The 26,289-nt window shown below is 44.7% G+C and overlaps 1 protein-coding gene across 7 annotated transcripts in view; it reads left to right on the top strand.

Annotated features, from left to right (window-relative positions):
- The first annotated feature begins 52 nt into the window (after positions 1-52).
- The window catches only part of Ppil6 (peptidylprolyl isomerase like 6), a 31,632-nt gene continuing 5,395 nt past the window's right edge, over positions 53-26,289 (top strand). The window contains exons 1-8 of one of the 7 annotated variants that reach the window (XM_076552403.1): positions 168-433; positions 4,311-4,406; positions 7,373-7,561; positions 11,966-12,028; positions 12,175-12,280; positions 17,609-17,665; positions 24,173-24,308; positions 25,005-25,363. In XM_076552403.1, coding sequence (XP_076408518.1) covers positions 293-433; positions 4,311-4,406; positions 7,373-7,561; positions 11,966-12,028; positions 12,175-12,280; positions 17,609-17,665; positions 24,173-24,308; positions 25,005-25,188 — 972 coding nt within the window. In that variant the 5' untranslated portion in view covers positions 168-292 and the 3' untranslated portion in view covers positions 25,189-25,363. Of the gene's footprint in view, positions 2,044-4,310; positions 4,407-7,372; positions 7,562-11,965; positions 12,029-12,132; positions 12,281-17,608; positions 17,666-24,172; positions 24,309-25,004; positions 25,364-26,289 lie in introns of those variants that run through there. The other 6 variants (XM_076552405.1, XM_076552402.1, XM_006982778.4 and 3 more) reach the window with 6 other exon arrangements.

The following is a 26,289-nucleotide window of genomic DNA, read 5'->3' as shown; positions in this document are numbered from 1 at the left end:
CAGCTGCAAATCCCGGGCGGGCTGCGCGAGACCGCCGGCAGGCCCCGGAGGGGTCCCGGGTGGACCGCCCGCTCCAGGTCCTTCGGTTCCTCGGCGGGTTCCGGGCACCGCGGCCTACGGGTGCCTCGCTTGGCCCTGGCCCGGCTTCACCAGCAACAGGCTCAAAGTTGATGCGAGGCCCCGCCCCCGCCAGCCGCCCAGGCCCCGCCCCTTGCGGGCCTTGGGGGCGGAGCCACGCGGTTGCCGTGGCGACCGGCAGTGTTTGCGCTCCGGGCTGTGGGCTGACGCTGCCATGGCCGCTCCGCAGCGGCAGCCGTGCCGGCCGAAGCCCCCGGCTTGCCCCACGAAGTCGCCGCCGGAGCCGCCGCTGCGGGTGAAGGTGGTGGGGCTCTTCAAAAGCTCCAGCTTTCAGGTGTCGAAGACCATCGCCGAGGTAACCCCTCCCCCCAGGCTCTACGCGCGCGCGCGGCAGCCCCCTGCCTCCGTCCCGCCAGCGCGCCGGCGGGGTCCACGTTCTACCTCCGGGCTGGGTGGGTGTGTACAGGACAAACGCAGGTCGCCGGCAAGGGCGACTCGGAAGGAGACAAGCCAGCGCTCAGAACCGTACGAGGGGGAAATGGTCATTTCCACGCACCTATGCGTCGAGAAGCTGGTCCACGTGCAGTTTTGATTGAAACGGATTTACAAAATTCAAGCTTACGGAAAAATACTACCGCATAACCAGCTGATTTAAAAAAAAAAACTTGTGATTTTTGGTAATTTCATTCTGGAAGGTTCTTTGTAATTTCTGCAGATGTTTCTGCAGTCTAACAGAACCCGATACTTCTCGGATTCTTAAGATGGCCCAGAAGTGCTTTGAAGAATCCATCTGTCTTTGTAAACATGCAGAATGATATAAAACACTTGAAGAAAAACAAATCTAGCCAGGTCATTTATGCTGCAGCCTGAAAACCGGAGAACGTGGGAGTTCAATGGTGAAACACGCACAGCTCAGCCCCCGCGACCTACCGATCGCGCTTGTTTTTCCAGACTACCCAGTTGGTTGCAAGGGCAGCCAAGTAGAATTCACCTTCAGAATCCCCTGTCTCTTGCTTGCTCCACCATCGACAGAGTCATGGGCTGTTTTGTGTGCACAGGAGGCGAAAGGTTTCTTGGTTCTGTTTCATTTTTATTGTTGTTTTGAACCATGGTTTTTATGCCTAAAGAGGTATTTCAGAGTTTGAGGGATACTTTTCTTTCTTTCTTAGTTGCTTCTCTTTAAGGCATGTTGTATTTCCTGTTGCTGAACCACACTGTGAAGTGGCCATCCCCTCTTACAACAGGACAGATCCTAACAGGGCCAGCTGTATTTTTGTGCCCTCCTCCCCCGACCAGGGGCCAGTTTGCTAAGACCTCTGCCCGGTATTACTCCACATCCACACTCCTGTGTGGCTTCAGACCCTCAGGAAGTACGCCCAGTCTGGTAGCCAGCCAATCAGGATCCTACCCGGCCACAAGTAGGAACTGTTCTTGCTGTTTTCAGTCAAACAGACCCCTGACACAGCAACTACAGTTGCTGACCAGATGTCATGAGCCAGTCATAAAATGACTCCTGTACCAGTAAGGATCTATACCCAGTCCCTTCAAAGTACACTTGACCACAGCTGAAATTCCCCTAATCCTGCTTAAAAAGAGCCTGTGGGGTCGCCATTTGCTACTTTGTCAGATGATCTGACCCCAGCATGCTGGAATTTTTTTTATTAAACGCTCTTATTGATTGCATATGTGACTGGTGGTCTTTTATGGGCCTTCCCACAGACCCTAACAACTGCAGTGATGGTATTTGCGTTGTTTTTTTATTCCTGTGAAGTCTAAGTGGTAGGTATTCTGGGACACAGTCTCAGACTTAACCTTGTGAAAGCAGTGTGCCTAGGCATGGTAACAGGCCTATCTATAATCCTGGCACTCAAGAGGCCAAGACAGGAAGACAGTGAGTTGAAGGTCAGCCTGGACTATAAAGCAATACCTTGCCTCTACAACAAAGCAAAGCATCAGCCACATGACGTAAGTAAATAGTAAGTTGTGTTCCAATAAAACTTTATTGCAAATGCTCTGTTGGACTTATATATAATTTTGATGTAACATAAAATATGGTTCATCTTTTGATTGTTTTCAGTCATTAAAAGATGTGAAAATTATTCTTGGCTTGTCAGTTCTTTCAAAACTGTACAGGAGTCAGCATCTGCTATAGAGAATACTAACTCAAGAAAATGTCTTGCCAGGCGGTGGTGGCACACGCCTTTAATCCCAGCACTCAGGAGGCAGAGCCAGGTGAATCTCTTTGAGTTTGAGGCCAGCCTGGGCTACAGAGTGAGATCCAGGACAGGCACCAAAACTACACAGAGAAACCCTGTCTTGAAAAACCAAAAAAAAAAAAAGAAAATGTCTTAATATTCTGATAATGTAATTTTTCCTTAAGTTCTTTTCCTCTTGGGACTATATTCAAATATGAAAATGTATCATTGTAAATTCAGTTAGTTCTAGCATAATTAAGGATATTTGATTATATTCCTAATATATTTGTGAGTAATCCCAGATGTCCGATTCATAAACAGATTTAGACTTATAAAAGTTAAGGATAAATATTAGCATATATTTTAATTTGGATGTAGTCCATTCTACAACAAATGCTGTATTATGAGCAAGCATAATGGGACTTGCTTTGAAAACTACTGGTTTTATTATTTATTCTAGATAGCTCGTCACTAAAAACAGTGATTATGCTGTGGGTTGTCTAAAACTGAACACAGGCTGTGGAATAAGAAATGGTTCTGTTGTTTGGATACCACAATCTAAGAAGGCAAATGACCAGGTTGCTGCTGCCATGTTGCACCATCCCGGAGTATGATGCACTCTCACCCAGGCTTCCTCCCTCTTGAAATGGTCATGCCCGGTAGAGCATGCCAGGCCTGTACCTTTTTTAGACTACAACAGGGCCTCCAAGCATCATCCTTAGCAGGTTCAGTTCCCAGCACCCGTCTACCAGCTTACAACCACTTATAACTCCAGCTCCAGGAAAGCCGACGGCCTCTTCTGGTCTCCATGAGCATTAACCACCTCCTTACCCCACCCCAGTACACACACATAATTTTTTTAAGTCTTTTTTTTTTTTTTTTTTTTTTTTTTTTTTTTTTTTTTTTGGTTTTTTCGAGACAGGGTTTCTCTGTGTAGCTTTGCACCTTTCCTGGATCTCACTCTGTAGCCCAGGCTGGCCTCTAACTCACAGAGATCCGCCTGGCTCTGCCTCCTGAGTGCTGGGATTAAAGGCGTGCGCCACCACCGCCCGGCTTAAGTCTTTTTTAAGAGTAATTTTCTCTGATTTACGCACATGTAAAACGTTTGGCTAAAGCACACTCAATACTAAAACTTATTTAGAGGCTGAAATGCATTTGACATTTGCTTCTCCTTTTCTTGAATGGCATAACGACAATAGTGTCCTTTTGGCCATTCTCCTTCATCAGTAAATCAAGACAATAATTTTTTTTGCTACAAATCAAGTACCTGTAGATCTACTGATATTTAGCAATTTAATTTAGGGAAGACAAATAGTTCTAAAAGAACAGAACAGATCCCGAAACCATTGGTATAGACTCATTTACTGAGCTGTGTCGATCGACGGCCCACTGTTTACCAGATGTGGTAGCAATATAGGAAGGCAGACATGCCCATGCCCTCTAGATCTCATTCCTAAAGGTAAGAGACAAACCAGTCAGGCGGAATGACTTGGTGGGGTCTCTGAGAACAGGCCAGGGCATGTCAGTCAGGCAGTGTGGCCTGTGTGTGCTGTGTGAACTGCCAGAAGAGCCCGTACAAATCTGGAGAAATGCGTTTGACTTGAAAAAGAGAACTTAGGGGCTGAGGTGATGGCAGGGAGTAGAGTACTTGCTGCTGCGTAAGCACTGAGACCTGAGTTCAGAGTCCTGGTACTCATGTGAAAGCCAAGCTCAGCGGACTGCTCTTGTCACCCTAAGCCTGATAAGGGGAGGCCTGCAGCTCTCAGGACGCTCTAGCCAGCCAGGATAGCTGAAACAGGCAGGCCTAAGTTCAACAGAAGACTGTCTCAGCAAATAAGCTGGGAGAAAAGGAAGACCTCTGGTCCTCACATGTGCATGCACAGCTATGTGCCCTGCCTGGTCCTCACATGTGCATGCACAGCTATGTGCCCTGCCTGGTCCCCAGACATGCATGTATGGCTAGTGTGCCCTGCCCCCCACCAAATAAACGATTAAATACATAAATGAGAACTTAAACTATTCTATCTTGTAACCTAGACTCTGAAAAATAATTACCCAACCAGATTTGAAGATCCTGTGATAATTCCTCTTCAAGAATTTGCCTGGGATCAGTATCTACAGGAGAAAAAGAGGGTAAGGGATATGTCAGCATGGGGGATATTGACAAGTCCGCTTCTCTGTGAATTATTTGTGCAGTTCTGGAAAATGACAAACTCCAGCTATAATTATTTCTCTTCATTATGAACTTTCCCTAAATTATTTCAATCTTCCTAGACAGTCTTCCTAAGAAGTAAAATATTTGCAGAATATTCTTGTAGGTGGCATTTGAGAGAGATGAGTTTTTTTTTTTTAACTATTTATTTTATGTACATTGGTGTTCTAGTACCCTAGGACTGGAGTTACAGACAGTTGTGAGCTGCCATGTGGGTGCTGGGAATTGAACTCCAGTCCTCTGGAAGAGCAGTAAGTACTCTTAACCTCTGAGCCACCTCTCCAGCCCCGAGAGATGAGTTTTACATGGTCAGAGATGACAGCTAACCCCGATGGCCACCTTTCTTTCCTTATGTGTTGCTCACACTTCCTGTGATACTCGGGCACTCGGTTTAGGTAGCCTGGCACTTAATCTGGAAAGTGTGGGTATGAATCTCACAGAGACCCCGGGTTGTGTGGGGCTGCTGGCTGAGGGCCTCTCCTGGCAGTGACTACCCTCCTGTGAGCAGCTTGTCCGGCTTGGACCTTTGTTCTCCACATTCCTTCTCTACCAGTACTCTTGGGGAACCCAGGCCTGCCTGGCGGATGGCAGATGGCTCACCTCTTGGTAGTGTCACCTGGAGCATCCTGACTCAGCCACGTGTCATATGAGGAGGTCATAGCGAACACTTACATACGGTGCTTGAGAAATGGAGGCCACAATCTAGCATAGGTGGGTAGGAAGGGAGACATTCAGTGCCTTCTGCAGTTAGGAGGAACCAATGGTCCTGGTTTGCCTGGGATACAGGAATTTCAATGTTAAACTAAAGCAATTTAAAGGAAAGTGGGATAGTTGACCAACCCTAACATAAGACAGTTTTTCAATTATTAATTTTTGACTAATCAATAATATCTATGTGCATGGGTGTTTTGTCTGCATGTATGTCCATGCATGACCTGCATGTCTATGCCCATGAAGGCCAAAATAGGGCATTGGATCTCGGCCTGGAGTTAAGAGACAGTTGTGAGCCACCATGTGGGTGCTAAGGAATGGAACCCAGGTCCTCTGGGAGAGCAACCATCTCTCTAGCCCCCACATAAAATAATTTTTGCAAGTTTTATAGTCAGGTTTATATCACTGACTAGCCTCACATTCTCTGCCTGCTACGGCCTGTGGTTTGCATCCATGCAGCCGTGCATATCCCCACCCTCCTCCTGCACACCCCACCTCCCTGCCTCCCCAGCCCGGGCTTCCTGAGGATTACCGTACACTCCCCTGCATGCCTCTGCCCTCTGTTCTGAACGAGGCTCGCTAGTTCATCTTGTTGCTTTATTCGGTCTCTTTCCTCTCTTCTCTCTCTCACCCTCATTCCCATAATTGTCACCTTAACTTTTATTTTATTTTATTTTATTTTTGTTTTTTGAGACAGGGTTTCTCTGTGTAGCTTTGTGACTTTTCCTGGGACTCACTTGGTAGCCCAGGCTGGCCTCGAACTCACAGAGATCTGCCTGGCTCTGCCTCCCGAGTGCTGGGATTAAAGGCGTGCGCCACCACCGCCCGGCAGCTCTCTTATGTTTTCTAAGCCCTATTTTCCTTGATTTGAAAAGAGAAAACCCCTTTGAAATTGCATTTCTGTCACCTTAACTTTTTAGTGTAAGTCTTTTTAGTGTAGCTTAGTGTGAGGTGTGGGGCCTCCTAGCACGTGCAGTCCCAGTGAATCAGTTCATTAGGTTTAGCTGCCTTGTGCTCCCACAGAATGTAAGGCTTCCCTAAGAGCACAGCTTCAGCACACCCAATGGAGAGTGACAATAAACAACGAGGGGACAGTGTGGGAGGGGATAAAGAGAGGCACCAGTACCATAAATCTCAGAGTCAGGTTGACCAGAGGAGCAAGCCTGAACTTGGAATGGCAGCCTTTGCTCTTTGTAAGACGTGCTAACTGAAGACGACAAGGGGAGGCAGACATGAGGTGCGGATCCTGTCTCCCGGGTAGTTAGTTACCTGAGTAAAGCACAGCTTAAAGATTCAGTTCTGGTCCCCTGCTCAGTGGGGCTTGTGGTGACAGGCAGCACAAACTCCAATATCCTGGTTACGGAACCAGCATCTCCCTGGATACCACTAGAGATGCAGCGTCTCCATCAGGTCCCATCGGCCAGCCAGACAATCCTATGGACCCACAAATCGGATTCTACTAAAACTTGCAAATGGCTGCACCAGGTCACTCAGGGTTTGCCAGGGCTGGCGCTAGAAGATAGCAGACCATATATTCTCAGGGGTTGGTGTTGCTCAGGCCACACTGGGGATCTAGGAAGTTGGTGGTAGTGTGGCCTAGAGGAAGACACTAATACACTTGATCTTAAGTGGCTTAGGTTTAACAGTGTTGGGGAAGGTGAGTTTTCTTCTTTGTCCCTGATGATAAAAACTGTTGGCCCTTAGGAGGCAGTTTCTAAAGATAGTCCTTTCGATCCAGAATAATCACCGTCTCATGCCTGGGTTCCATGCCTTTTATTGTACACATGCGTGTGCACACACACACCTCAGTTCTTTGCACACAGTAAATAAAGTGTGCCTCATAAATGGAGACAGGGACTGCATTGGATTCACAAATTAAAGGAACAAGTGTACTATGTAGATATTATTATTACCAAACTTCATCTACCTATGATTATAATAGTTTAAAGATTGCTTTCTAGGTTATTTTCTGTTCTTCATTATGTTGAGTCTCAAAAATGTTAAGTTCTCTTTGACTGCAGAATTCTGAAAGGTGGTTTTAAAAAAACGTATTTTAAAAGAGTTAATCCTGTAGTTGGCAAATCAGGCTGTAGAGTTAATCTCAAGCTCTTGTTTGTGGTTTTAGAAGTTTTTTTTTTTTTCTTGCTGTCATTATCCCCACCCCCTTTCCCTGTAGGAACTGAAGGGTGACACCTGGGTGTATTCCTCCTATGTGATGTGCTTCATCAATGATCAGTTCCTGGGCAACGCGTTTGACCTAAAGAAGTGGGCCCAGAAGGTGTGGGATGTGGTTGACGTCCGACCCTCCGCACTGTATGAGGCACTTACTCTGAATTATGCCACCAAGTTCTTGAAAGACACCAAGGCAAGTTACACAGAGTTCTAATAGAATTTTTCATCATTTGTATTAATTCATCATTAATTGCTGGTGTACTCTCAAAGGAGATACAGCAAGAGATTAAGATGTAAACCCCTAGTGACCTTATTAAGACCAGTTGCAAAGGATTAAAGTTCAGGGTTTGTCCAGGCAATGTGTAAAGCAGATGTGAGTGAGAGCAGACTGTTTCTCCTCCCTTTCGAGGTGTATATGATGAATTACTCCTATTAGAACATAAACACCCTTTGATATGCACCTATAGTCTTAGCTTCCCCGGAGACTGAGGCAGGAAGATTGTTTGTACCTATTATTCTAAGGCCGATCTAGACAGTATAGCCAGACCCTGTCTCAAAGCAGAGCGGGAACTGGTGACTGTTGTTGATGGGGAGGCCTGTGGACCACAGAATGCTTGTCTAGTCGTTGCTCGCCTCCCGTTATGTGGTACCTTGGGCCATCGGGCTGTAGAGTAAATAAGGGCTTTACCTGCTGAGCCATTTCACTGGCCCTGAAGTGCCACACATGTGCAGACACTCAGAGGCTAAAAGAGGGTGCTCAGTTCCCCTGGAGCTGAAGCTAAAGGCATTTGGGAGCCCCTTGATGTGGGTGCTGGGAACTGAACTTGTTTCCTCTGGAAGAGCATCCAGTGTGGTTATCATCTGAGCCAACTCTCCAGCCCTGGCCCTGAAATCCTTCAATTAATAGTTCTAACACCTAAGTGAGAGCTACTGCATTGGGATTAAAAGTCTGAAAAGAATTAACTAAGATTGACCATCAGCCCCTGAGTAATTTGATCTACAGAATGAGGACTGTCATAGGGTTTCTATTGATGTGAAGAGACACCATGACTATGGCAATTCTTAAAAAGGAAAACTTTTAATTGGGGCTGGCTTACAGTTTCAGAGGTTTAGTCCATTATCATCATGGCAGGACATGGAGGAGGCGTGCAGGTGCTGGAGAAGGAGCTGAGAGTTCTACATCTTGATCCACAGGCAACAGGAAGTGAACTTTGTTCTGCAGTCCAGGCCCACCTGTCCAGGATGGCATTGCCATATTAGGCTGGGCCTCCTCCATCAATTAGCAATTAAGAAAATTTCACACAAGCTGGGTGTGGTGGCACACGCCTTTAATCCCGGCAGAGGCAGGTGGCCTCTGAGTTCAACGCCATCCTTGTCTACAGAGTGAGAACCAGGACAGCCAGGGCTGCACAGAATGACCCAGTGCTAGGACTTGAGCTAGGCAAAGACTTTGTCTCATGACCCTTATTTAACTGCTGCCTTGAACAGGAACTAAGAAGCATAGGGGGTACCCAGTGAGTGTTTGGTTGAATAAACAATGCATTTTTAAAATGCTGAAAACTCTGAGGTATAGAGAATTTATTGTTCACGGTTAATTCCCAAAGGGACAGGAGTCCCGGCGGCACATGGTGGTCCCCAGGAGTGTCAGTGGCCACAAGGAAGGCAGAAATAGTAGTCATTAGGCTGAGAAATTGAGACGGAAATTGAGTCTAGGTGTCAGTGGTCTGAAGTTACTGTGACTAACTTAAGAAACAAAGATAGATAGAGCAGTGGTGCCGAGTCCCCGAGTCCACAGGGAAGCTGGGAAAATGGCTTTGAAACCAGGTGGGTGAAAGGCTGGATAGCGCGGGTGGGTCGGCAGGAGCAGCGGAACAAGCTGCGGCTACGATTTCCAGAGTCAGAAGGACCTTTATTAGAAAGAAACCAGGCCTGGAGAGACAGAAAGATGGCGGGAGCAGAGCAGAGAGGAAACAGAAAAGAGAGAGGGTGGGGTCCGTGTGCGGCTTTTTAAGGCGGAGATTGCGTGACCACGAGGCGTTATGCAGTTGCCTGCCCGCCGCCGCCCCCGCCCCCCCATGATGTACGACGTTCGACCCGGAAGAGTGAGAGCAGGATCCTAACAGTAGGAACAAGGGGGGCCACATACCAGGGAAATGGCCCGAGCCATGCCAGAGGAATATGGGCCAGCGTGCCACCCCAGGTTCATCAGCCACTAGCCCTAGGTTCACGCGGGCCCCATCGTCCAGGAGCGTGGCTTCCCAACATTTTTCGTATCTTTATAATACTTCCTGAGCCCCAGGGCCCCAGGAACACTTACTTGTCCAGCAAATCTAGGCCACATGTCCACATCCTGCCTGTCCCAGAGCGGAGGAGGGAGAATCTGGCCCCTGCGTGTTCTGGCAATGCTTGTGAAACCCAGTGGGATGTTGCCCAGATGGGAAGGATGGTCAGGTGTTAAGTAGGATGGGGAAATCAGGAGATCGGAAAGAAAACGGAGGCCCGATGCTGACTTACTATCTATTCTGAAGCTGGAGATTTTGCCCAGAAGGAAAACAGTCCGGCAGAGCTTTTCATAGGCTACGACATAACCCGCTTTGCTTTGGGGTGTGGTGGTTGGAGCTGTGCCAAAGCAAGCTGGTGTCAGGGTAGGTGTTTGGAAAGGGCTGTGGTGACATATGTTAGAAATAATGAAAGCGTGAATTAAAGGGGCCAGCTGAGAACGGAGGACCTAGCTTCCTGAGAAAAGACCAAGTGTTTTTACAGAGGGTGGATTCTCCTGTTTATTTCCGGGTTGGAATGTCCTGCCGGGCAAGTCTGCTTGTGTGTTTGGCTCCTGGGGACTGGGTGTTACTTTGTATCGCATTCATTTGTCTCTGTCACGAGCATTTTCAGAATTATCTTTGTTTTTTCCTTTTGGTTGTTGTTTTTAAAGTAGGGACTATAAGTAGCCCAGGCTAGCTGCAAACTAGGGATCTCCCTGCCTCTAGAGCTGAGATGAGGAGTGTGTTCTGCCACGTTCATCGAGAGTTGTCTGCTCCTGACAGCCCTATCAAGATGATCAGTTGAGGCACAGGGAGGTTAATTATGCCTGGTAGACTTTGAATTCACTTCCCAGTCAGCCGCAGTTTCTGACACTGACGCTTGTCCCTCGGAAGCATGGGAGGTGTGTTATACTCTGCCTCCTGCTCTGTAGCATAGCATTCTCCCATAGTTTAGAACTTGGAGTACAGAATCTAAGAGGCACAAACCAATTAATTCTAATTAGCGAGCACATGGCAGTCCTCCAAGCCTGTAAGCCCAGCTCTCAGGAGGCTGAGATAGGAAGATTTCCACGAGTTCAAGGTCAGCCTGGGCTACGTCTATGTATTGAGTTCCAGACCAGCCTGGGTTGGACAGTGAGACACTCGGAAAAAACAACAGGAAATCTTAGTCATGCTTAGTATGCTTGTAATACTTCCTTGCTAGTTGCCAGACAGCACGAATTTCAGTCTTTTAACGTAAAAAGGTTAGAGTGACATGAAGCAATACGGTGTATTTTGAGAAATATCATGTGTCTCCCAGATTTCTGAGGAGGAAGGGAGGGCAGTTACACGCTGCATTAAGTTGGTGTTCTGTATGTGGTAGAGCGGTCCAGGACCTGAACCACCATTAGATGTACAGTGGTCCTGGAGAGCTAAGCGAGGAAAGACTAGCCTGTTCATTTTGGATGCCTTTCTGTTCTGTTTTGGTTATGAGACAAGGTCTTAGTAGCCTGCTGCCTAGGCTGACCGTGGACTCACAGCGGTCCTCCTGCCTTAGCTTGACAAGTGCTGGGATTACAGACAGGAACCACCGTGCCCAACTCCGGATGCCCTTTTACGTGGCTACGCAAAGCCTCCCTCAGAACCAGTCATCTCTACCGTGAGGTACAGCACGTGAGGACTGTTGGACAGGAGAGGGTGCACGAAAGGAACTGGGAAGCACGCCCCGCTTCTCTTCCGCCTTTGGTGCCAAAGCACTGGGGAACAGTGGTCGTGTGTTCCCAGTCAGAAGGGGTGTGGCTTGGCTAGAGGGGGTGTGGCTTGGCTAGAGGGGTGTGGCTTGGCTATTGGGGGTGTGGCTTGGCTCCATATGTGGCCGCCACTGTCTCTGAAATCCAGGACACACAGTCGCCAGCTCCACGACACTCACTTGGCTCTTTTCCCAAACCTACTCAGCAAAGAAGAATAGTGAAGAATTATTAGTCTGTTTCTGTCCCCAGGGGGACTGTCCCTTGTCCCTGTCCACACAGGAACCCTGGCATCTGCGTATTTCTAGGTCATGTGCTCCCAGGCCTGCATGATAAGTTAACATTGTTCAAAGCTTCAACACTAAGAGGTTTTTAAATGATTGTGTAATATACATTATCAAGACTTGGTCAAATACATTTAAAAATTCCTTTAGGTCATTAGATTTACTGTTGTTATCTGTGACTATTATGGTTTAGATTGTACTTGCTGTTATCTGTCCATGTTGTGGTTAAAATCTTATCACTGAAAAGAATGCTTTATTGTTTTTAATATTTCTAAAGCTTACAAAACACTGACCTGTGTTATTTTTTTCTCAATAATTTTAATAGCATGATTTTGTGTACTTGGACATTTGTATTGATCTTTCTCCAATTGGAAGACTGATTTTTGAGGTAAGAGAATTTTGCTGTTTTTTTTTTTTTTAAATAAGTTTTGAGGAGTCTGTAATTGATAAAATATTGAGTAATCATTGAAACCTCTCATCTTTATTTTGTAGCTATACTGTGATACATGTCCCAAAACCTGTAAAAATTTTCAGGTCTTGTGCACAGGAATGGCGGGCTTTTCTGAGAGAGGTATAAAGCTTCATTACAAAGATTCGATTTTTCATCGAGTAGTCCAGAACGGCTGGATACAAGGAGGAGGTAAGCTGCAAACTTTAAATGCGACATCTAAGCAGAGTGCCCTAGTGTTTATTCATTTGCCTTTATAACATTTGTAAAGAATTAGGCCCGACCTCCAAATCACAGAGATCTGTCTGCCTCTACCCACTGAGTTCTGGCATAAAGGTGTGCCCTACCATACCTGGCCTTGGATATTCTTTGTGTGTTGGGGGTAGGGCATGGCATATGCAGATATGCATGAGGTCACACCTCGGGGGTTGTTGGTTCAGGCTCTGCCAAGCACTTACTGGCCAGCAACATGTTGGATTTTAGGGATGAAAAGGAGTTAGGTTCAAGAGAGAGGTGCTAAGGTGAATTGCCCTTCAGGCAAGAGCTGGGGTTCTGGAGGGAAAGCCTTCAGGCCTGCTAGACAAACCAAGTGTCCGTTCTTTTGTTGTTTTTATTGTTTTGTTTTTTCAAGACAGTGTCTCTCTGTATACCCTGGCTGTCCTGGAACTTACTGTGTAGACCAGGCTGGTCTCAAACTCACAGAGATCCGCCTGCTTCTACCTCCTAAGTGCTGGGATTAAAGGCGTGCGCCACCGCACCAAGCTGTTCATCTGGCTTCTTTTTGGTAGGTTCTGGAATCCAACTCAGGTACTTATGCTTGCATGGGGAGCAATTCACTGAGTCATCTCCAGCCCCAGAACTAGATATTGATGATAACAGATGTATAACTTAAAGGATGTTTTATATGGAACGATTCACTAGCATATTTGTATTTTTTAATCCCTATTTTAAGTTCTATTTCCAGGAACATTGCAAATTAAAAAGTGACATAGAGTAAGATGACATTTTTTAAAATCAAAAAGTACTTTTAAAAGTTCACCTAAATACATAAAAATACCTAGAATCACATTTTAAGAAGCATGCTAAGGATGGGAATTTGAAAATGGAACAAGGCTGGGCCATGCCTTTAATCCCAGCACTTGGGATGCAAAGGCAGGCAGCTCTCTGTGAGTTCAAGACCCGTCCCGTCTACATAGTGAGATCCAGCACAGCCAAGACTGTGTAGAGAGATCCTATCTCAAAAAACAATAGCAACAACAACAAAAAGAAAGAAAGGGAGGGAGGGAAGGGAGGGAGGGAGGGGTTGGTTGGTGGGTCGATAGATGGGTGGGTGGGTGGATGGAAGGATGGGTGGGTGGATGGATAGATGGGTGAGTGAGTGAGTGAGTGGGTGGGTGTTGGTTTGGTGAATTGACTCAGCAGATAAAGGCTCTTGATGCCAAGCCTGATGGCCAGATTCCACCCCTGAGATCCACACAGTGGAAGGCTAGAAGTGTGCACTAAGGTACTCTTGCATTGAAACACACACACACACACACACACACACACACACACACACACACACACACACACACACACACACACACAGAGGCATCCTGACTCCCCAGACTCCTCCTCCTTTCCAGTGTTCTCTCAGTTTGGCTCTCCCACCTAACCTCTACCTGTCCAGCTATTGGCCAGTCAGCTTTTTTATTAACCAATGAAAGTAATACATATTTACAGTGTACAAAGTTTGTTCTACAGCATTTCCCTCTTTTTGTCTAATTAAAAAGGTTTTAACTTTAACATAGTAAAAGTATATATAACAAAAACAGTTAAGTAAGTATTACAGTTACAATATCCAGTCCATGTGTTTTTGGCAAATTTAGAGAAAATACTCTTGTTTATCTTCTCTTTGTGACTCGAAAGTTTTATACCTAATTTACCTTTTATCACAACTAGGAAAAACTTTAAATATGACTATCTAGTCTTCAACTCTGTCAAAGACCCCAGAAAAGTAAAATGTTACCTAATGACAGCTATATCTTGCTGCCTGGACAGTCACCCAAAGTTCTTCTGTAACGTTGGGGCATCCATCTGTGGCCTACAGGCCTAGAATGTCTGACAGACTTTTCAGAGAGGCAGGGAATTTTGAAGGACTGTCCTACCTTGTCTTGGCAAAGTTTGACAGTCTTTTTCTTTTGTGTCCTGCTGGTCCAGTTTGGAAAGTACACTGTCAGCAATTGAGGTAAGGACAGTTTCTTGGCCCAAATGGCTAGCTTTTGCCAGAAAGAAAGTAAACTCCATACAGAGTTTCTTTGATGCCCACCATCTTCTGTTGAAGTAGATTGGTGCTGTCAGGAGCAGACGTGTCTCACTGTCATGAAAAGCCTTAGGTTATTAGACATATTAAATGCCATATTTTATAGATTTTTAAAGTGTTTGAAGACCATCTGTCTATCTTTATATATTTGTACATGACCTTGAAAACATACCTAACATGACTATAAGTTTGACTATTATAGATGACTATTTATCTGTATTTCTTAATTATACATTACATTTTTAAATGACCTACATAAATACAATACCCCAAACAAGAGTAGAAATATGCATACAGTATAACAAAATTTACTTTAAAATTGTATCATTAAACCAAAATCCATAACAGTGTAAAATATTTTGAGATTAATAGTTGTTTTTTTTTGGATTAAAGAAGATTCAATAATCTATGTTTTTTTTTCTATCATCCCTATATCAGAGAGAGAGAGTGCTTAATCAGAGTAATGAAAACTTTGAAGATAGCTGCTGCCAAGTGATGAGAGAGACAGACAGACAGACAGACAGACACCTCAATTAATCAAAGTAAAAGTTTGAAAAGCAGCTACCCAGTGATGGTAACTCTCAGGAACTAGGTTTCAGTTGCTATATTTTGTTTCTCAATTTCCTCAGAACAAGACTTGGGTAAGACAGGTCATAGTCTCTGTTGAAGTTTCCTTTCTGTATATCTAAGATTTCCAGACAGCAAGGTGTGCAGGTGTTGGGTCATGTTTCAGACAGTGAGACAATACGAAAGTAAGACAAGAGCACACTCTGTCTTGGGCTAGCTTTAGCCCCCTAGATGGTTATTCCTTGCTTACTTCTATGTCAACCCTAACATCCTGTGATTAACAAATTAAAACCTTTCAGAATTTATTAACTTAGCAGACCGCCAGCTTCCACCAACCCCAAGGCTAAGAAAGCCATCAGATAGCATCTGAGGCCTAGAGGAGAAATTACCCCATCTTTCTGTAACTGCCTCTCTGATGTTTCCACCGACGTATTTTTTAAATGCTTTGATTTATAACTTTTTTCTGTTACTATAACATTTCTTGAAACCATTTCCCTGTGGAACATGGAACCTGGGATAGCCTAGCTCCATGTTTTCTGGGGCCATGTGCATTCAAATTTGGCTCCACAATAAAGTATCTTAACCCCTTTGAGATGAGAACTTTATTTCTTGGCAGGGGGAGGGGAGGGGAGTGGGTTTTGTTTTGTTTTTTGAATCAATGATGAATAGCATGATTTAGATGCTCCATTTGCTTTTCCAAATAACTTTTCTCTGTGTGCTTACTGTTGTATCAGATCCTAATTTAAAAAAAAAAAAAGCTTGCTTGCCTAGACTTAGATGAGATATCTCAGTCATTCGGCCAGTATTTATTGAACATTGCAGAGGAGGGGGTGGATCGGAGAGCTAAAGGAAGTAGCGTGTGCTGATGGGGAGGCTGGAACACAGAAGGCAGACCTGTTTACCTCCCGTGTGGGTGTATATAAAATAACTTTGGGAACATTGCCTAAGCCAAAGTATGCAGCTCCTATAAACACCAAAGACAAATAAATGAAAACCCTCTTATTATATCCAAAGGAATTTTGTTTCCAAAACATCATTTCAGTAAGTAAGTTATTATTATGAATAATGATGCTTTCCACAGTGCAGGTTGTCAAATTCAGGGTCTTGTAGATGCTGGGCAAGTGCTCTACCACTGAGCTACACTCCCAGCCAAGAGTAACTAAAGGGATGAAAATCTGAATGTGACTTCTTAAAAGGGTATCTACGTGTGTGTGTGTGTGTGTGTGTGTGTGTGTGTGTGTGTGTGTGTGTGTGTGTGTATGGGTGGGTACCTGCAGGTTTGTATGCACATGTGTGGAGGCCACATGTCAGCCTTGGGTACCATTCCTCCAGAGATGTTCACTTTGTTTTTTGAGATACAGTCTGTCACTGGGATTGGAACTTGCCAGTTAGGCTAAGGTGAATGGACAGGATCCATGGGATCATTGGCCTGTGCCACCTACAAGCTTTTAATGTGGATGCTGGGGATCAAACTCAGGTGTAGCTAGAGTTTTCCTGCCTTGCCCACAGTCAGGACAAATCTTTGTCACCCGCCAGTCCCACAGCCGCTCAGACCCAACCAAGTAAACACAAGAGACTTATATTGCTTACAAACTGTATGGCCGTGGCAGGCTTCTTGCTAACTGTTCTTATAGCTTAAATTAATCCATTTCCATAAATCTATACCTTGCCACGTAGCTCATGGCTTACAGGCATCTTCACATGCTGCTTGTCATGGTGGAGGCTGGCAGTGACTCTTTCTGCCTTCCTGTTCTTTCTTTTCTCCTCTCTGTTAGTCCCGCCTATACTTCCTGCCTAGCCACTGGCCAATCAGTGTTTTATTTATTGACCAATCAGAGCAATTTGACATACAGACCATCCCACAGCACTCAGGTCCTCAGGGTTGCACAGAAAACACCCTGCCATATGAGCTACCCACCCCCCCCAGCACCTAAAGCATCTATTTTCATTCATGTTCAAAGAGAACTTTTTCCATTTCTTCTTCTCAGTTTACTCTTTCCACTTCTCTGAAAAGCAAAGTGAAATATGGAATGTCTTAGGGTTTCTATTGCTGTGAAGAGACACCATGACCACAGAAACTCTTATAAAGGAAAGTATTTGATTGAGTGGCTTACAGTTTCAGAGGTTTAATTTATTATCATTATGGCATGGTGGCGTGCAGGCAGACAAGGTGCTGGAGAAGGAGTTGAGTGGAGAATGAGCTACACCTTGATCATCAGGCAACAGGAAGTGGTGTGAGACACTGGGTGTGGCTTGAGCATATATGAGACTCCAAAGCCTGCCTCCACAGTGACACACTTCCTCCAACAAAGCCACACCTCCTAATAGTGCCAATTACATTCAAACTACCACATGAAATAACTTTTGAAGCAAATGTGTTTGTGTGAATATCTTCTCTAAATTGTGGCCATAATGATAATTTAACACTTTTTCAAAGCTGTTACATTATAACTTGTTACCCCCAGAGAGTTATGACAACAAAATGAATTTATAAAAGTAAAAACGATTACATGATAAGGTGAAGTGGTCGTAGTAATATTTTCAATTGGGCAGCTTACTCTAGATTTGATGTAAGATGTAAACAGTCAGAATTAAAGGCCCCTTCTTCCCTCTGGCATCACTGTTCTAATCTGGGTGTTGTTACTTCTCAGATATAGTAGAGGGGAAAGGAGATGATGGAGAGTCTATTTATGGACCAACATTTGAAGGTAGGTGTCTTTCAAGTTTCTCAGTCACACATTAGCTGATTATTGGAATTTGAAAGGGTTCAAATGAGACAATTTGGGTTAATATTTAGTAGAAATGAAAGTTAAAAAGGGTCTTACCCTTCAAACTACTTTTTTTAAAGTGGAGCTTTGCCCTTGCCTGATTAAAAGACTGAGTGGCATTCTAAAACAAAACAAAACAAAAAACTGGGATTGGAAATGTAATTCAGTTGGTAGGGTGCTTGCTTACCTAGCATGCATGAAACCCTGGGTTGGATCTCCCAGACCACTGTGTATGGTAGGTTGTGTTTTTATCCTAGCACTGAGGAGGTAGAGAAAGGATGATTAGGAGTTCAAGGTCATCCTCAGATATGTATCAAGTTTGAGGCCAAACTGGGCTACATGAGACATCTCAAGCAACCAACCTCTTGGTCCAGTCCACAGCAGCTTTGTACACACATTTACTTGCCTATTTCTCTAGGACAAATCCCAATGTATTAGTTCCCCTGTGTTCTACCAGATAGCAGGAATGCTATTGATTACAGGAGTCATGGCAAAATGCCAACAGAGCCAGTTTGAAGAGGCTGTCACTGATCAAAGATGTGGTCATTTGACCTCCAGAAAAAATAGTAATTGCAATTGGTTGGAAGTCAACATACATTTTAAACCCACAAGTTCATAATGATACCGTATTATAAAATAAAACCTAACTGGTTACCTTTGGAGGAATGATTAATAAAGACTGCATTATCTTGGGGCTGGAGAGACGGCTCAGTGTTTAAGAGTACATACTGCTTTTAGCAAGGATCTGAGTTTGGTTCCCAACATCTGTATCAGGTAGCTCACAATCACCTGTAACTCCAGCTCCAAGGGATCCAGTGCCCTCTTCTGGACTGCATGGGCACCTATACACCCATGCACGTATACACGTACTTATGTAAATAAAAATGTCTTTTTTAAAAACTGGTATCTTGAAAACTGAGGTAATCAAACATCTATTTGGCCTTCTCTATTATCACTGCCGGGAGGACCAGCCTCCAGCAGCACCCAGGGTATGCAAAAACAAACAAACAAACAAACAAACAAACAAACAAAAAACATGAATATGGCAAGGGCCAATCTTTTCGATCTGAGGGGTAAGGAAAGAAACACATGGGTTCTGATGGTAACTTTCATTTCATCTTGAAAAATCTCCCCTGAAAAATCTATCTCCACACAGCTATAATATCTCTTGACGCAGCTACATCTCTCCTCTTTACAGCTCTCTCACAGAAAAATCTCTGGACAAATATATGAGTTGCATTTTGAGGGTCACATAACATTTCTTGAGTAAACAATAAGAAACAGAGCCATAAGAAATCACACAGTTTCTCTCAGACTTTGGACGTCAGGAGGCACATAGGTTGAGCACCCAGTATTTCCTGATGGAGAGTGACTTTGAAATTCAGGACCTAAACAATAAACAGTTGGCTAAACCTTAAGCCCTGCATTGTGTGCACAGAGAGTCAGTTGCTGAGAGAATCTGTACAGGGAGTTAATGTCTACTAAAGCTGTTTTGTGCCTGACTTTGGTTCAACAAACAGTTTGGAATCTGTTCTTGTGCAATTCATTTTCTGGGGCAACTAGTCTGCTTTGAATTTTCTCTGAGGTCTTAAATCAACTAAATATGTAAAAAGCTGTCTTTGTTTGTGGCTGAGAATACTGTTATTTTCCTATGTCAGTTTGAGCTATGAAAAATATCCTAGCATTATTTCTATTCATCAGAATTATACAGCTTAAGAAGAAATCATCTTCCTGACCATCCACAGATATATATGTATGCCCAGAAAGTATAAAACATACCACTAATGGGCTGTGGAAAGAATTCCACGGCTGTTCTTTTTAGGGAGGAATCGTGGCAGCATGTGAGAAAGTTACAGACAGAAACACTGGGGTTTCCACAGCCAGTGACCCCACGTCCTTTGCCTAGTGGGGCTCCCCATCAGAGAGCTAGTCATCTGGTGGGTTGTCATCTGCTGTATGTTCTTAGTGACCTCCAGCATTGTATGAAATATATCAATCTGTAGATAAAGAGAATTATCTCAGCTGGGTGTGATGGCACCCACCTTTAACCCCAGAGCGCAAGAGGCAGAGATAAGCAGATCTCTGTGAGCTGGAAGCCAGCCTGTTCTACATACAGAGTACTGGGACAGCCAGCCAGAGCTACATAGTGAGATCCTGTGTCAAAAATAATATCAACATAGATGGATAGATATTTACATAGATATTTATATAGACAGACAGACAGACGTGGGTGGATAGATGGATATTTACATAGATATTTATATAGACAGACAGACGTGGGTGGATAGATGGATGGAAGAAACATCTTTTATGAAAGATGTTTTTATAAAAATAGATAGTCCAGAGGCTGGAGAGACGGCTCAGTGGGAAGGGGCACCTGCTGCCCAAGCATGAAGACCCGAGTTTGGGTTCTAGCACCATGAAAAAGCTGGGCACGTTTGTATGTGCCTGTACCATGTCTCTGTCTAGGGGTGGGGGTGCTGGGGCTTATGGCCACCAGCTGAGCTCCAGGTTCAAGGAGAGAGCCTGTCTCAAAAGAAGTAAAGTGAGGAAAGGTAGAGCAGGACACCTGGAGTCTTCCTCTGCCCTTGTCTTAGTCACAGTTCTATTGCTGTGAAGAGACACCATGACCATAGCAGCTCTTACAGAAGACAGCATTCAATTGGGAGCTTTCTTACAGTTTCAGAGGGTCAGCCCATTATCCTCTTGGTGCAGAGCATGGTGGCAGGCAGACATAGTGCTGGAGAAGTAGCTGAGAGCTGCATCCTGATCTGCCAGGCAGAAGGCAGAGAAACTCTGGGCCTGGCACAGACTTTTGAAACCTCAAAGCCCACGCCTAGCAACACACCTATTCCTACAAGGCCGCACCAACTAATCTTTCCAAACAGTCCACCAACTGACGACGAAGCATCTAAATATGTGAGCCCGTGGGGGCACTTCTCGTTCAGACCTCCACAGTTCTTTGCAAGCATGTGCACAAGTTCAGGCACCTATGCATCACGTGCACATGTGTGTGTACACCATATACACAAACACACACTTACACACGTCTGGTTAATAAATGAAAAGGAAACAATACCATAGGCTAGTGGCTGCTCACCTGGCCACAGTTAAACACGGGTGGAGGCCCCTCTCTAGAGGGAAGTTTCTCTGCTCCTGCCTTGCCCTGCAGTCAAGATGAATCTCTCCCACCCATGGTCCCACAGCTGCTTATAAAATGATCACTCAGAGGCTTATATTAATTGCAAACTGTATGGCCTATGGCTTCAGCTTCTCGCTAGCTAGCTTTCATCTTAAATTAACCCATTTTCTATAAATCTGTATGTTGGCACGTGGCCGTGGTGTTACTGGTCTGCTGGCATCCTGTTGCTCCTTCCGTGGCGGGCTGGAGTCTCCCCCAACTCCTCTCTTCCCTCTGTGTCTCTGCTTGGATTTCCCGCCTGGCTGTAAGCTTTCTTGCCATAGGCCAAAACAGCTTTATTTATTATCCAGCGGGAGCCACACATACTCACAGCATACAGAAAGACATCCCACAACACCCCTCTGAACATCACAGAGACAAAGACAGCAGAAATTCTGTGCCTCTGTTGAAAGAATGCACCGAGATAGGAAAGCCTCTGCATCCAGCTACAGTCAGTCCCATTACAGCGTGGCATGTTCCAAAGGAATCTCACGGGCTACTGTGATGACTTGGCAATAATGATGTCACATTGAACCCACAACAGAAGGGAAGAACCAGCTCCAAAATGCTGTCCTCTGACCTTCACACACACACACACACACACACACACACACACCACTAGTAAATATTTTAAATCCTTTTACGTAAAGTAGCAGGGGTGGAGAGATGGTTCAGTGCCTAAGAGCACCTGATGCTCTTACAGACAACCTGGATTCGCATCTCAGCACTCAAGTTGGACAGTTCTCAACTGCTGGGAAATCTAGTTCAGGGGATCTGATGCCCTCTTCTGGCCTTTGTGGACACTAGGCATGCACATGCAAATACATACATACAAAATAAAAATAAATGAATCTTTAAAAAATAGAAAACATCCAGGCAGTGGTGGTGCATGCCTTTAATCCCAGCACTTGGGAGGCAGAGACAGGTAGATGTCTGAGTTCGAGGACTGCCTGGTCTACAGAGTGAGTTCCAGGACAGCTAGGGCTACACAGAGAAACCTTGTCTCAGAAAAATTTAAAAAAGAAAACAAACAAAAACCCTCTGCATCATGCAACACCATGCAATAAAAAAAATCACACAGTGGGCTGGAGAGATGGCTCAGAGGTTAAGAGCACTGACTGCTCTTCCAGAGGACCTGAATTCAATTCCCAGCAACCACATGGTGGCTCACAACCATCTGTAATGAGATCTGGCGCCCTCTTCTGGCATGCAGACATACATGCTGTATACATAATAAATAAATAAATCTTTAAAAAAAATCACACAGCTTATGGCAGAAATGAGGGTTCTATGAAACACAAGAGAGACAGGCTAGGGAGATGGCTCAGGGAATAACACACTCGCTTGGAAGACCAGATTTCATATCCCTAGCAACCCACATAAAAGCTACATGGTCTTAGCAGCCTTTCTCTGATTTCAGCCCTGAGGAGGCAGGGACAAGGGATTACCAGGGCAAGCTGGACAACTAGATTTACAAATCAGTGAGCTCTGGGTTCAGTGAGAGACCCTACATCAGTAAATTAAGTGGGGGTGCAATTGATGAAGACACTTGCCATCAACCTCTGGCCTCTGCATACACTCTCACGTAACTACATAACTGCTGTAGTAAATATAGGACTTTCCCTTGAAAAAGACTAACCTGGTAGAGGTGGGTCCGTGAAGTGTTCTGTAGGTCAGGCAGGCCTTGAAATTGCAATCCTCTTTCTTTAGCCTGACGCCCTGTAGCTAGAGTTTTCCTGCCTTGCCCACAGTCAGGACAAATCTTTGTCACCCGCCAGTCCCACAGCCGCTCAGACCCAACCAAGTAAACACAGAGACTTATATTGCTTACAAACTGTATGGCCGTGGCAGGCTTCTTGCTAACTGTGCTTATAGCTTAAATTAATCCATTTCCATAAATCTATACCTTGCCACGTGGCTGGTGGCTTACCGGCATCTTCACATGCTGTTGGTCATGGCGGCGGCTGCAGTGTCTCTCCGCCTCAGCCTTCTGCTTCCCAGAATTCTCCTCTCTCCTTGTCCCACCTACTTCCTGCCTGGCCACTGGCCAACCAGTGTTTTATTTATTGACCAATCAGAGCAATTTGACATACAGACTGTCCCACAGCAACGCCCAGCTATCTAGATGACTATTAACTGATTATGGTAGCTTGCAACCCAGTACCTCACACGTGCTGGGTGGTAAGTACCTCACTTCTGAGCTAAATCCCCAAGCCAGAACTTCATAGTCAGTGAATAATGCACTGACTTTGCCACCCAGCACTTGTTTCAGTACGTTTGAACTTGGAGGCTGTTGTAGTTAGGTGGGCAGGGTGGGTTTGTCTCTGGTCACCGTGGGAAGGTGCAGTCCATCACGGCGGGGAAGGCAGGGTGGGTTTGTCTCTGGTCACCGTGGGAAGGTGCAGTCCATCACGGCGGGGAAGGCAGGGCGGCAGGAGTGTGAAGCAACAGATGTCATCTCATCCAGTCAGGAAGCAGAGAGAGATGAATGCTGATACTCAGCTCACATCTTCCTCTTTACTCAGTCTGTGCGGCTGCCACATTCAGAGTGACTATTTCCTGTTCAGCTACTTTCTGGAAACCTCTCATGGACACTTCCCCAGCTGTATTTCCAAGAGGATTTAAAATCCTGTCAAGTTGGCAAAGAAGATTAATTGTCACAGAAAACAAAACTGGGGGTGATAGTTCTGAAATTGGTGGCCTCGTCATCAATACTGTATTCTTCTCACATGTAACCTTACACATTTGCACTTAGACACCCCAAAAGTCAACCTTCCCTTAAAAGTCAACCCATAGGAGGCTGAAGATTAAAATGTATTTGGAATACATTTTAATGTATTCCAAACCTTCCCTTAACCTTCCCTTAAAAGTCAACCCACAGGAGGCTGAAGATTAAAATGTATTTGGAATACAAGTGAAAATGAGCATAGATTACTGTCACAGCCCTTCCATACTGCGGAGTCCCTGGGCTATGGCACTTCCTGTCCTGTGTGTGAGCAGGACCCTTGTCCAGTGGCAATAATCCTAGGACTCCTGACACCTTAACTGGATCAGCTCTGCTCCTAAATACCGATTATGAAGACAGTACGTTTGAAAGTTTGCTTAAATATTTGAAAATGATCAAAACTAATGGGAGCGATTAGAGTTTGGAGTAATCAGTAAGTACTATGAAGCCTGTTACCAAGTTCCCTTTGCTCCCTAAATGCTGTAATTGTTGGCAACAACAAAACAGATACTTCCATGATCTACTGATGATTCTTTCCTAGATGAAAACTTTTCGGTTCCTCATGATAAAAGAGGAGTTCTTGGAATGGTCAATAAAGGTCGTCATACCAATGGGTCACAGTTCTACATCACACTACAAGCAACTCCCTATCTGGATAAAAAATATGTGGCTTTTGGGTATGTACATTATGTTTTTCTGCATGGTATTCACACATATAAAATGTTGCTCAAAAATATTTGCATCATTATTGTACATAGTCTGATTCGCCAAAAATAGAGCTCAATGATACAAAATAATACAGACACATCTAGCAACAAGTAGTTATAACAAACTTGTTATCCATAAAATACAGAAATTAGGGCTGGCAGGATGGCTCAGTGGGTAAAGGTGCTTGTCGCACAATCCTGATGATACGAGTTCAACTCCTGGAACCCACATAAAGGTGGAAGGAGACACAACTCCATAAAGCTGTCCTCTGATTTCAACACATGTGCCATGTTACATATGCCACACACATACATCACACACTAATAATAATAATTAATGTTAAGTACAGAAATTAACTAAACAGCTGTGGTGATGTTCTGTCTACATATATATATGTGACATATATATATATATATATTTATCAATATGTATCTACATACCCACTTACCTGTCATCTTCAGCCTCCAGATTAATATCAATTCTTAAGACTAATCATACCATAGTGCTTAAAAATATAGAAATAGCTTGATGCAGAAGTGAGAAGTCGATGCTCTTTCACTGTCTGTGAGATTGTCTATGGGTCAATAATAATTATTAGAATGTTAGTAAGAAGCTAATTAGCCCGTGGACCACCATGGGCAATGGATGTACTTTTCATCACTCAGTGTTCTGTTCGATGCTTCGATACTGATGAGCCCAAGAGGGAAGCGAGCAGACTGTCTTGCCCGAGGTGATGCAGTAGACCGTTTTAAACATTTATTAGGCTGTTTCAGTCTCTCCAGAGGGTCATCTATTGCCTCTGCAACTTACAAAGGACTTTCATATCACTGTTCACTTCATCCACAATAATTCCCTTAGTTGAATGCTTTTGGTGGTTCTTCCAGGTTGGGGAGAGTGGCAAATTAATTTTCTTCCAGAAGACAGCGTTCATTAGATGACTTTCCATTCATAGGTTTAGAACTTAATAAGTTGCTTTCAGTTTTCTTCCACATCAATAAAATATTGATTTTCTTTGTTTGTAAAATAGTCTTTTTTTTTGTTTGTGACAATGCATTATGTCAGTCTGTCTGTCTGTTTGTCTGTCTGTCTGTCTGTCTCTCTCTCTCTCTCTCTCTCTCTCTCTCTCTCTCTGTGTGTGTGTGTGTGTGTGTGTGTGTGTGTGTGTGTATTTGACAGGGTCTCACTATGTATCTTTGGCTTTCTTGGAACTCACTCTGCAGACAAGGCTGGCCTCAAACTCAGACATCCTCCTGCCTCTGCCTCCCCAGTTCAAGGATTAAAGGCATGTGCTGAAAATGCATTTTTGAATTAATTTTAGATAACTTTACCTCTTCTCGGATCATTTGAATAACCGTTGTCATCTTGCTGACAGTCTGTACCCCTTCTACCAGTGCCCTGTTGATCCCTTGTACCCCATTAAAGTCGGCTTTCTCGGACACAAACGTGACAGCTTTGACTGTAGTGCCCAGTTACCGCCGCCTCCTGCAGACACACACAGCATCCAGTCCAGCACAGCATCCCTCCCTCTCCTGCCCTACACCTTTCCAGCCACCGTTTTTGCTGTTTTCTTGATTTATCCAATCAGAATTTTATTGGGCACCTGCCATCTGTCACTACTGATGTTTGGAGTAGGAGAGGGTGGCAAGACCAGGGCCTGCCCTTCAGAGACCTTAGATCCCATCAAGAAAGGCAGATAAAAACAAACCAAAGACCCCACCAGAACCAAAGAGAGTGCAAGTGGTTGCTGGGAAGGCTCGAAGTGGGACTGAGAGGACACCCCTCGGTCCCTCGCGGTGTGGGGGGGGCGGCATGTCTGGAGAGCTGTCTTATTGGCAATGATTCCTTGGCTGTTTTAGGGAAATCTCGTTTTTTGTTGTCATTACCACTCTGGCCACAGGGAGGCAGTGTGTCCCCTTTATTGTTTCAGCTCAAGCATAGTCTCAGCTTATC

Source organism: Peromyscus maniculatus, chromosome 16 (genome assembly GCF_049852395.1).
Source record: "Peromyscus maniculatus bairdii isolate BWxNUB_F1_BW_parent chromosome 16, HU_Pman_BW_mat_3.1, whole genome shotgun sequence".
Lineage (NCBI taxonomy): Eukaryota > Metazoa > Chordata > Mammalia > Rodentia > Cricetidae > Peromyscus > Peromyscus maniculatus.
This window is presented reverse-complemented; position numbering and strand designations above follow the sequence as displayed.